Source organism: Mus musculus, chromosome 16, assembly GCF_000001635.26.
Source record: "Mus musculus strain C57BL/6J chromosome 16, GRCm38.p6 C57BL/6J".
NCBI classification, from domain to species: Eukaryota; Metazoa; Chordata; class Mammalia; order Rodentia; family Muridae; genus Mus; species Mus musculus.
Window position 1 is genome coordinate 49,171,854 of NC_000082.6, and position 12,901 is coordinate 49,184,754.

At 43.0% G+C, this 12,901-nt stretch overlaps 1 protein-coding gene across 2 annotated transcripts in view; it reads left to right on the top strand.

Moving 5' to 3' along the window:
* Nucleotides 1-12,901, top strand: part of Myh15 (myosin, heavy chain 15) — a 142,164-nt gene that overhangs the window by 114,454 nt on the left and 14,809 nt on the right. For both annotated transcript variants that reach the window (NM_001166210.2, XM_030249245.1), the window contains 4 exons: nucleotides 45-237; nucleotides 1,077-1,280; nucleotides 5,098-5,223; nucleotides 10,983-11,153. In NM_001166210.2, the coding sequence (NP_001159682.1) occupies nucleotides 45-237; nucleotides 1,077-1,280; nucleotides 5,098-5,223; nucleotides 10,983-11,153 (694 nt within the window). The remainder of the gene's footprint in view (nucleotides 1-44; nucleotides 238-1,076; nucleotides 1,281-5,097; nucleotides 5,224-10,982; nucleotides 11,154-12,901) is intronic.

Here is a 12,901-nt window from a genome sequence, read left to right on the forward strand (position 1 = left end):
ATTTGGGTGTGTGATGTTCTCCACACGTGTTACTCTGAAATCAGGGAGAAGCATCAGCAAGCTATGGGGTCCCTGCAGTCTAATTTGGATTTGGAAGCTTCCAGCAGAATTGAGGCCACCAGACTGAGGAAGAAGATGGAAGGGGACCTCAAGGAAATGGAGATCCAGCTTTGTGCTGCCAACCGGCAGGTGTCACAGATGACCAGAGCCTTGGGCCAGCTTCAGGGTCAAATGAAGGTACTTTGCAACAATACTAAAGGACCAAGATAGTCATAAGCTAAGTAGCAGAATCTACTGAACAGTGAAAGAGAAAACCACAAATTTCACCCTTCCAGAGAGGGAACATGCTTATCTGAAAATAAGTGAAGTCATGCCACAATGATGCAGGCACAGGGACACATCTGAATTTGTGAGCAGGTCATTAAATAAGAAAATGGAATGGACAGAGCCTTGGCAGCCATCTACTTCCAAGTCACCATTTGGGGTATGTCAGGATGACAGTTCCATTCAGAGCTTCCTCTTGGTGGAAACAATAGGTTGGGTAGCAGTGTTTGAGGCCAACAGCAGGGGATTTTTTTGTCAAACAGACTTCCTTGAAAGTAAATGCTCTCCTGTACTAAAGAAGATTGCGTTTGTATAACCTAAGGCCCAACCAAAGCCACTAGGCTAGAAGAAATTAATAAAAGTTAGAAACAAACTAAGGAGAAATAACTGACTCCTTAGTGAACCATGCAATACACATCCCCAAAGCTCTACCCTTCAGGACAGTTGCTTGGATGCTGTGCTGGTCCTGCCTGCTGTCTGACTTCTAACACAGAGAGTTTAGCTTCTTGGCCTTTTTTTTATATCCCAGTCCTGTTGGTGGTTGCTGAGATGAACAGCTTTCTGCCCTGTTGTTCAAGACACTTGGATTTCAGTAAACTATCCTAGAGCTGCCTTCCAGGGTTACTTAGAAAATCTTTTATCTCTGAGATGGAGAACTTGGAAACTTGTCTTTGTATGGTGGTCATCCCCCTGCCATGCTAACAGTTGAACTAAGAGGTATCCATGCCCCAGGCCCATGTTTTCTCTTGTAGGATCTTCACCAACAACTGGATGACAGCATTTACCAGAACAAAGACCTGAAGGAACAGGTGGCTCTGGCTGAGCAGCGCACCGTTCTTCTTCAGTCTGAACTTGAAGAGCTGAGGACCTTGCAGGAGCAGACAGAGCGCGGGAGAAAGCTGGCCGAAAAGGAGCTCCTAGAAGCCACAGAAAGAATCAATCTTTTCCACACCCAGGTAAGACCCTTGAGTTCTCTCCATTCGTGCAGTTGGCTGGTTGAAAGAAGCAGTTCCCAACCCTGAGTCAGGTAGGATAGGTACGGCAGCCATGTCGAGTCTTAGCTGTGACATAAGAGGCACAGAAAGCTGTGCAAACGAGGAGCTGGTCACACCTTTCATTCCAAACATTATGCTTCCAGAGCATGCGTAACAACGCGCCACCAACTGATGTCTTTAAACAAATTTATTTCTTCATAGATCTGGGTGCTAGTTACCTAAAATCAAGGTATTTTAAGAGCTATGCTCCCTCAGAAACCCACAGGAGACTCAGCTTGTGTTAGCGTCTGAGGGGTTTCCTGACTTTCTTTCTACTGATACCCTGTTTCAGTTCCTTGTTCTCACATGGTACTCCGCTTGCCTCTTTTCTCTTGTGAGTGTGTCTGTGTCCGAATTCATCCTTTATATACAGGTACACCATAAGGAATTATGGACAACCTTAGTGACCCAATCTTAACTTGATTAACTCATTTAAAGCCTTATTTTCGAATCAGGTTATATTTTGTAAAATATGGCTAAGGGGTTCAATATAAACTTTTGTGGACATGGTGGGAGTATAGTGCAATTGTAATGCTAAGTTTCTTCATGGAGAATGGACTGTCAGGGCATCCTCAGACAGGATGGCAGAGGACAGAAAGAACATTTCTTATTGGTCTAAAAGTATTTGTTGGCCCCTTATTCCCTTGTTCTCTGTCAGAGACTTGCTTCCTAGCACCCTGGAATATCTAATATCCCAAAGGGCTTCTGTCAATGTTCTGGCTTCTTTTGAAAGTGTATGTAAGTGAGAATTAGCAAGATTCCCAAATTATTCCTTGATCATTCGATCATCAATAACAGGGACAGATGCCTAGAGCAACTGTGTCAAGCACCAAGCATTTTTAGGGCACATGCTACAACTTAAATAAGTATTGCTCAATGTGATAAATAATGTCCTTACTGCTCCCAAAAGTAATGACAAAAGTAAATAAATCATAACTATACTGTTATGAGTCTATATGGAACATACAACACTACAGAATGTCCTTAGTGATCCTAGATAACTAATGTTATCCAGAGGCATAATAGTTTTCTTCCTAGTCCAGAAAGACATGGGAACGATGGGACAAGGTGGATGAAAGAAAAAGTAAGAAAGTGGATGGAGTCAGGGACTTTGGTGGCCATTGAGAAGGATAGACTAAAAGCAGTTGAGGACAGACTGACACTCTGCAGAGTGCTGAAAACATCTTGGGTCATTTTAATTGCTACATTGACTCAAAAGCGCCACTGGCATTTTGTAGGCAGGGTCTAGAGACCTCCTTTGAAATACCATATGATCCCATATCACAAAAGTACCATATGATTCCCACATCTTGGAGTCAATGTTCCCAGAATGTCAGTAGTGCCCTCAGGGTGTTACAATTAGTCCGTGTCTACATTAAGTTTATGCAATGACATCATGTTTCTGGGTGCCATGGTTTAAGAACAAATATGCTGTAGGGTATGTATGATTGTTAGCAGGTTAACAAATTTCAACACTTGACTTTGAGGGTCTTGGTCAGTGGTAGAGCACTTGACTTGCGTCTATGAAGCCTTGAATTCAACCCAGCTGCAATAGAGAAAATAAAAACAAAAACAAGAAACATCACGTTTTTTTTTCCTCCCTTAAAGTTTATCTCAATAATAAAATGTGGCATATTGGATCATTTTTTTAAAATTATATTATCCATTGTCTGCCATGCATAGTAACTACTGGTGACAAGCTATTTGATATGAACGTTGTAACTGATAATGTACTGTGCTCCATTGTGAAGAGGACAGAAGGAGAGGGGGAGAAAAGGTGGGGGGGGGGGGAAGGGAAGAAGAGAACACAAAGACAACAACAGGATATGGCTTGGAGGGAGGACACATGAAGCAGTGTATTATAGTATGTTGCTTAGGTTTTTTTTTTGTTTTTTTTTTTTTTAACATGACATAAACCAAAGTCACCTAGAAAAAAATACATCAGTTAAGAAATTGCTTCCTTTCGCTTGGCCTGTAGGCTAGGCAGTAGGACATTTTCTTGATTAATGATTGGTGTAATAGGGGCCATCCCACTTTAGGTCCTGGGCAGGTGGTTCTGGGTTATATAACACAGCAGGCTGAACAAGCCATACCCAGTAAGCAGCACTCAACCATGGCCTCTGTGACAGTTCCTGTCTCTGAGTTTCCTGGATTTCCTTGAAGACTGACAGTATAAGCTGAAACAAAATCTTTCCTCCCAAAGTTGCCTTTGTTCAGTGTTTTATCACAGCAACAAAGAAGCCAACTAGGACACTTAAATAATAGTGCCTTTGTCCTGAAACTTCAAAGAGTCATTAGCACGAGAGTTCCAGTACTCAGGTCTCACGTATCTATGAGATCCACAGCTCGGCAGTAGATCGCTCAACAAAATCTCAGGTGCTGCCCCTGGTCACAAGACACTTGTCTAGCATTAATCCAGCAGGCATGGCACTCCTCTTAAAACCCTCTTCCTTGGAACATACAACTGAGTATAACTCACAGAAAGGATCCTCTCCACATTATACCTTAAACCTCTTCCCTCTGAAAATGGAAGATGGGGAGGCATTAAACTTGCAGACATGATAAATGTCATTTCTGTAGGAAAGTTTAAGTGATTGGTAGGCAATTAAATCACATCAGTTAAATCAGTGTGTGGACTCGTGCAGTCCTTTGCACTGAGAGAGCACCTATGGAGTGGGCACCCGTAACACTCCAGGAATATACACTCCGTTCCCCCGGACCACACTGAAGGCAATGGAAATTCTGCAGAGCACAGGGCCTGCCCCTTCACAGGATGGAGAAAAGTATTCTTTATGGTGCCGGTACAGGGCAAGCAGAACCTGTGAGGCTGGGATGCCTTCTTTCTCTGTTTGAGGCTCAATCTGCCCTGAGAAAGGCTCTAAGCAGAGGGAAGGGAAAGGGCAGTGTAAAAGGGTGAACTGAAAGGAGAAACAAAAAGCGGGCAGCCCGTGCTTGTTACAGATGCTCTTTGTGCTAAGAGTTCCCATGCTCACAAAAGCTCTACTTCAAATGCAGGGCAGATGCTGCAGGGAGCTTGGCCTCCATAGAACAATCAGGAAGGAATTGGGGCAGTGAGGCTGTGGAGCACAAAGGCCCTTCCTTTAATAGAGTTCTAGGGACTGGGGCTGAGCTTTCTGCAGTCTGTTTATCCACCGCCATGACCACCTCATCTTCATCCTCCTCCTGCTCCTCCCCCTCTTTCTCCTCCTCTTTTTCCTCCTGCTCCTCCACCTCTTTCTCCTCCTCTTTTTCCTCCTGTTCCTCCTCTTCCTTCTCCTCCTTCTTGTCTTCCTCCTCTCCTGAGAGTGAGAAGGAAGGCAAGTAGGCAAAGAGGGGATTGGTTTTCCTCATGTAGCAGTGTACTGGAATCCTCCAGGTGGCTACAGGTGACTCTGACTTCTGCTCTAGGACCCTTGTTTCTATCACATTGAAAAAGGCAGAAAAACATTCTTCAGTAAGTTAGAAACTACATCCACGTTCTGGCTTTGTCATATTTCGAATCCTCCTTTCTGATCCAGGCATCCATCTCTTTTCTTCTGAGCCTCTAAATAAAACTCCTTTGTTTGATCTGCCTTTTGTGCCCAAGCTACCAGCCAGAGCTGGAGATCTTGCTTAACTGCCTAGGGCTAAGTGTGCTCAACTGTATAAGGCCGACTATGCTCAATCGCTCCTACCCAGAGCTGCTTGCCTGTGCTTTGCTGCCCTCAGGTTACCTAACTGGAATGCTGTCCCTCCTTAGAACACAAGCCTCCTCAGCCAGAAGAAGAAACTGGAGGCCGATGTTGCTCAGGTGCAGAAGGAAGCTGGAGAGATGTTGCAGGCATGTCAGAAGGCAGAAGAAAAGGCCAAAAAGACAGCTGCTGAGGTGGGTCTGTTGTCTGCCTGCCCACTTTTGGCCTATGGAGTTCACTCTAGCTACAAAGCTTACTATAGCTCACTGTAGCCCAAAGGCATGGCCTGCTGCAGCCCAAATGGATTCTATTGATTCCCTATACAATCAGGAGGGAGTTAGCTGACCTTGCGGTTTCTCCATTAGCTAGAACATTTAGGCCAATTGGCAGTTGTCTTCTAACCCACCTTGACAATGAGGAGGGATGATTGAATGGCTGAAAGCAAAATCCTGTGGGGGGAAAAGTCTTTCTTTTTAAGTTAGCTATTTTTCAATTGTGAATCAATATAGTCAGTTTTTAGAAAGAATTCTTCCTGTGCTTCCTTACAAATTTCCTTAAAAATTTCCATTTTTCTTCAGCATGTAAGGGTTTGATGATGATGGTGGTGATGATGGTGATGGTGATGATGATCTGAAAAGAGTGGCTAAGCCACTTACAGTTTACAATCTATACTACTCCTGGGGTAGCAAAAGCAGATGGGAAAGGAAGTGTTTGGGACTGGTGAACTGTATTTGTGAACAAAAAGTTGTTGTTGGTGTTACTTTTCCCAGTGGCACTAAGGGCAGTGCTAGTTGCCAAACCCAACAAGAAAAGCTCAAAAAATTGCATGCCCCCACCCCAACCTCTATGAGCGGATGCTATACTTCTATCAAAACATATAGCAAATGAACAGGTCAATTGAGAAAAAGCTATTAATGGAAAAAAGTGAAGTTTGTGTATTTAAGGACCCAGGGTGGGAAGTTTCAGGCTTATTAATTGGGCCTGAGCATGATTTCAGCCTCTGCTCACCCTCTGAGGTTAAGCTTTTCTGGAGTCTATCAAATGTGCAACTATATGCATCGTTCTAACCCTGCTTTATGACGGGAAGGCAATCATCTTGCTTAGAAAGTTGTGAGAACCAAAGAGACAGGACTTTCTGCTAGGTTTTACACCAACAATTATATTAATGATACAACTTTTCAGAAAAGTCAATGTTTGACTATGGAATGTCTCCCGCTGGCTTATGTTTTCAAACAATGGGTATATAGCTGATGGTGCTGTTTGGGGATGCTGGGAACCATTAGGAAGGGAGGCCTATCTGGAGTAAGTGAACTGCTGGGAGATGAGCATCCTGGACCATCCTGTTGCTTCCTGACTACCAAAGTGATGTAACCACCCTTCTGTTGTGACATACAAGTACCAAGGAGGGAGGCTTTAAGAAAGAGTTAGAAAACTCAACATTTTGGACAAATATTAAGGAAAGTGTCTTACCCGCGTTCTCGCGACCGGCCAGGAAAGACGCAGCAAACCGGAATCTTCTGCGGCAAGAGCTCTATTGCTTACATCTTTAGGAGCCAGAGAGCAAGAGAGCAAGAGCAAGAAAAAGAACAAGAGCAAGAAAGCAAGAGCAAGAGAGAGAAAAAGCAAGAACAAGAGAGAGAAAAAGAACAAGAGAGGGAGAGAGCAAGAACAAGAGAGAGAGAAAGCAAAACAAGAGAGAGAAAAAGAATGGCAAAACCCCGTCCCTTTTAAGGAGAATTATCCTCCGCCTAGGACGTATTACTCCCTGATTGGCTGCAGCCCATCGGCTCAGTTGTCATCACGAGAAAGGCAGAACACATGGCGGGAAAACTGCCCCTGCACGTGTGCAGATTATGTTTACTACTTAGAACACAGCTGTCAGCGCCATCTTGTAATGGCAAATGTGAGGGCGGCTCCCAACATCTCCCCCTTTTCTTTTAATAAGAGCAATAGGCCACCCATATTAATGAGAGTGGAGATAGAGGTCAAATCCCCAGTGTGCAGGTAAAGGAGCCATGTACAGGATTAGCTCTTAGGCTCACAGGCTTTTACCCAGAGCAACCCTGACCTGCTCCCGTGTCGTTTTTCCTGGGGGAAGGGAACTAGGACACTGAACCTTCATGAAAGATGACATGTCTCCCTAGAATAGGCTCATATATGCCGCAGAGCCCTTCTACTGCAGTGCTTAGCCGTGCAACTCTCTTGGGCTGCTGAAGCACACTCACTCTATCCCGTGCAATGAGACTAGCCTCGTGGGGTGCAAGAGCTGAATGGCCAGCGACCTATTGCTTAAGCATAGATATATCAGGGGAAGCACCATGTTCTAGTACTGCAAGTGCCTGGGCAATAACCACCTTGTCTCTCCTAGTTTGGGCCTTAAGCTTACAGACCAACCAGAGAAGCAACACTAATCCACAGCAAAGTGTATCTCCAAATAATATCAATCCCACCCATACCCATTCTTTAAAGAAGGAAAATGCTGAGGAGATCCAATTGAGTAATCCTTTGGTCAGGGACAGGTCCAAGCGCGTGGAGTTGACCTGAATGATGGCAATTCTCAATTCCCGAAGGGTCTGTTCAAATTCAGCCGTCCAATTCTGTAACATATACTGAGAAAGACTTTTTGACAAATTAGCTGCCCTAGTAAATTTCTCATACTGAATGGAAGTAACGCATAATGAGGGGTCCCCCAAGCTCCCGACAAACCCTGAGCCAGTCTTGTAAACCTTTGTTCTTTCTTGGGGCTATGGCCGCTCTGCATTCCTGCGTGGCTTGCTCATAAATAAGCTATTCTACCAGAGGTGCGGCTTGCTCTGAATCTCCAAAAATACGCTCTGCTGCCTCTGTCATTCTGGCCACAAAATCTGAGAAGGACTCCTGAGGTCCCTGGACGATCTTTGTTAGTTGTCCAGTGGCTTCACCTGCTCGGGAGAGCGCCTTCCAGGCCCTAATAGCCTTTTCATCTGATTCAGAACTATTAAGAACTGGCTCCTTGAGCTCACCTAGTGATGAGTATAGGCTTCTTCTCCTAGAAACCTCCGCTAATTGATCTTTTTTCTTTTCCTTCCTTCTAATCTCTCCCCAGGTATTCTTACCTGACCTAAACTTTTCCTCGGGTTCAAGACCCGTGGAAAAGCCTGTATACTTATTTTGTGCGCCATGTTTCCTCTTTGCTCCTACTCTCTCTCCCCGCTTTACTTCTGATAGATTGCCCTGAATTTCATCCAGAATTTTCAGCCCTGCCTTAACCACTTGATAACATGTGAAAAGGAACAAAAAGGCTAACACTAGAAAAAGTTCAAGGCCAAACATACCTTGTAAAGCTATTTCCCACTTTACTTCTGATAGACTGTCTTGAATTTCGTTAGAAAGTTCAAGACCAGACTTACCTTGTAAAGCTATACTTACGGGTACCCTGTTCCCCAGCTGAAGAGTTCTGAATTCACGCAGTTGAATCCTTCTCAACAGTCTGTTTTACGGGAACACTTCATTACCACCATTCCCCAGCTGAAGAGTTCTGAATTCACGCAGTTGAATCCTTCTCAACAGTCTGTTTTACGGGAACCTTTATGACCGTGACCCGCAGTTCTGGTTCCGGAATGAGGGATCTTCCTTGCGCCGGTGATGGTAACCATCCCAGGTCTTCTCGTCCCAGGTCTTCTCGTCCCAGGTCTTCTCGTCCCAGGTCTTCTCGTCCCGGGTTTTTTCGTCCCAGGTCTTCTTGTCCCAGGTCTTCTCGTCCCAGGTCTTCTCGTCCCGGGTCTCAGCACCAACTCTTACACGCTTTCACGCGACCGGCCAGGAAGAACGCAGCAAACCGGAATCTTCTGTGGCAAAACTTTATTGCTTACATCTTCAGGAGCCAGAGAGCAAGAGAGCAAGAGCTCTATTGCTTACATCTTTAGGAGCCAGAGTGCAAGAGCGCAAGAGCTCTATTGCTTACATCTTTAGGAGCCAGAGGCAAGAGCCAGAGCAAGAGAGCAAAAGAGCAAGAAAAGGAACAAGAACAAGAAAAGCAAGAGAGCAAGAATGAGAAAACAAGAGAGAGAAAAAGAATGGCAAAACCCCGTCCCTTTTAAGGAGAATTATCCTCCGCCTAGGACGTATTACTCCCTGATTGGCTGCAGCCCATCGGCTCAGTTGTCATCACGAGAAAGGCAGAACACATGGCGGGAAAACTGCCCCTGCACGTGTGCAGATTATGTTTACTACTTAGAACACAGCTGTCAGCGCCATCTTGTAATGGCAAATGTGAGGGCGGCTCCCAACAAAAGTGTACTGAGAAAAAAAAAACATAGAAAGAAGAAAAAGGAAAATGACACTTTTCTGAGCAATTCAGAAAAATGAGCAGATGTATGAAGTTGCATGGCTGTGGTATGGAAGTTACTGCCTAGGAACTCGATTCTTCCCAAGGGAGCCTGGGAAGGAAAGTATGGTATCTCATTAAAGAGAAAATTATTCTACTCATCTGCTCTTCATCATGACCTAGGACAAGTCTTCCATCTTAAAGGTTCTTCTCTTAGCCAGTGACTGATTCCACCCAGATGGACTGTTGAGTCTTCACCCAGGCCAGAGTCTATACTCTTAACCAGAAGACTATTTTACTCTCATCTAACACTGTCACAACTGCAAGTAGTTCCTGCCACCATGCCTTCTCACTATGTGGACCTGTCTTCCCTGAGCTATAAGCTATAATAACAACTTCATCATTTAACAGATATTTCTGTCAAATATTCTATCATGGCAACAAGGAAGTAACTAAAACAAATAGCAATTTCCTATTTTAGTCATGAACCTTGTTGCTCTAGAAAAATTATGATATTGTATGACTTTATAAAGCAAAGGAGATTTTTAGCTCATGGTCCTGAGAATTTTCAGAGGCTTGGTGCTAATTATGCTATGGAGAGGAATTTCTGGTGGAAAGCATTGCATTGGACAGAACACAGTGGGAAGAAGCTATAATTTTATCAGAAAATCAAAGAGCCACATTCCCACAATTCAATTTGAGATATCTCCAGTTTACCTAAGGATCTCTCGTTAGGTGCTAACTCTTAAAGATCTTAGCTCCCAATAGCACCGTACCCAAACCACACACAGAGGCAACAAGATAGGCAGAAAGGATTTGCTCTTGAATAAAGCACGCAAAAAGAGAAAACAGCTTGAGTTATATTAAGAAGCTAAGCCATTGTGCACAGAGCTAAAGACCAAAGGAGGAATCACAGCCTACCTTCTTTGTAAGTTTACTTGTAAGATTATTTGTACACAGAATATCCGATACTATCAAATTCTTGGAAACTACATATGTTTACAGTAGTGAATCAGAAAATACATATTTTATATGTATTTTAGTAGGTATTTTACTACATCTTTCCTGGTGTCTTATATGACAGCAGTTATTTGTACTCAGTTACATGCATTTTATGGTACTTTATTCAGTTAAAAGTCATTGCTTCACTTCGCCCTCTTGCTTGCCGCATATCTGCTGTCTTTATGTACATGACATTTCATCTTTGACTTTTTCCCATCACCACTCACCCAACTCTGCTTCCATGACTACTGACTGTTTTGACAAAGAAGCAGAGGGATTAGAGGGACCGGGGTGTAAAGAGGTTACACATATGGAGGCCAAGCAAAAAACCCCTCCCCCCATAAGATTTGGAACCAAAGCTCATTGGAATATGATAACTTTCCTACAGGATTAGCCAAGTCCATTTCCTTCCATTCTTCTTTTTAAAAGATTTATATATTTTTACTTTATGTGTACGATTCTTTGCCTGTGTGTGTATGCGATCCACAAGTGTCTAGTGCCCACAGAGCCTAGAAAGAGAGCATGGAACCCACCAAAGCTGGAGCCTTAGTATGGGTTCAAGGAACCAAGCCGGAATCAGATGAAGAACAGCAAGCACCCTAACCACTGAGCAAGCTCCCCTGTCCCTCTTTCTTCCTGTCTTAGGCAGCCAACATGTCAGAAGAGCTGAAGAAAGAACAAGACACTAATGCTCACTTGGAGAGGATGAGGAAGAACATGGAGCAGACAATTAAAGACTTGCAGAAAAGGCTGGATGAAGCAGAACAGACTGCTGTGCTGGGGAGCAAAAAGCAAATCCAGAAACTGGAATCCAGGGTAGGCATTTGCTTGGGTAATGGCGGGGGCCTAACAGCCTGCATTCAAGGCCTTAATGTCCTGGAACATCACAGCTCATCACGTTGTTTAATGGCACGTTCAGATGCTGGCAGCGTATGTTCTGAATACATGTGCTTATTATTGTTTGACCTTGGGCCTGCTGATAGGGTTTTTCTGGGTCTGGTTGGAAGTTGTCTTCCCTCTTACTGATGAATGACAAAGCATCTTCCCCCATTCACCACACCGGTTCTAGCCTCTTCACAGGGAGGATGGCCCACTCTACCCAAACACCCCCTTGCAGTCTTGCTCTTGCACTGATGTTCCCATCATTTTCTCTAAAGAGAACACCTCTTTCCTAACAGCTAATGGAAGGGGAGAAAAACAAACCCATGATCCAGACAGGCTCTGTGCAGATGCAGCAAAGGCTGGCATGAATGATATGAAATCTACCTTAAGGGACTTTAACAGCACTTAATGAAACCACCCTAAAAATGGGATTTTTTCGGATTATTAAATCAATTCCAGTGAATATGAGTATAGTAAACTTCACAAAAGTTAAAATACTATTCTGCAGGGATTTAATGGCTTAAAGGGGGCTCCAAAAAGAGATGTATACACTTAGGCGTATTTCTGGCACATCTCTATAATGGGATATCAATACAGACTCAATCAATACAGTGATATTGGCTAACAAAATGAGGAAGGTCTCAGTAATAGATTCTGGAGATCATAAGTAATAATATAAAGATAGTAAGAGTGTTACAAAGTGTTTATAATCTTCTGATCAAGAAAAATAGTAACAGGATAAAGACTAATAAAAATAACTAGCCCTAAGAAGAGATCCAAAGAGATGTAAGTTAGACCTTTGAAATTCACTGGTTTTGGTGTTTTGATGGAAGAACCATGTAATTTTTATGTTTCAAGTCAAATAAAAACCAAGTTTATTTCAAGTAGAAAAAAAAAAAACTGGGCTTGAGAGAAGGCTCTTCCAGAGGTCCTGAGTTCAATTCCCAGCAACCACATGGAGACTCAAAACCATCTACAATGGGATCTGATGCTCTCTTCTGGTGTGTCTGAAGACAGCTATAGTGTACTCATATAAATAAAATAGATTTTAAAAAATCCATCCTTAAAAATTAATACTAATTGTAAAAACAAATATATATGTGTGTCTATATATATATATACATATAATCAAGCATAAAATATAAACAAAGAATTATTCCCAGTGACCTTTTGCATATTGCTTTTTAGTATAGCCCTTATGGAATATGCCTTAGAGGTAAACAGGCAAAACTCAAATTCAAAGCAAAGCAAATAAGCAAACTATATGTTTCATTTCAAAGTAATGACTTTAAAAATATTTTATTTAATATTCATATATGCATATAATAATGTGTTTGGGTCAAATCCACCCCATCTCCTCTCTACCAATTCCTTCCCTATCTGCCTAGTACTTTCCCTTCCTAACTTCACATGTGCTCCCTCCCCTCTATCAAATGTTCACTGCATCCACTTGGTGTTGCCTCTATGGACATGGGTAGGGTCATCCTTTGGAGCATGGGTAGTCTCTCAGGATCTGTGTCCCTGTAGAAACAAAGTAACAACTTCAAATGGTAATGAAGTGAATATGATATTTAATCCATAGCATATACGGAACCAAGATTTTAGTAAAGAAGAAAAGCATTTAATTATGTTGTTCCCTTAAAAAAAATACATGAATTATACTGGCCTTTTCATCACCCATT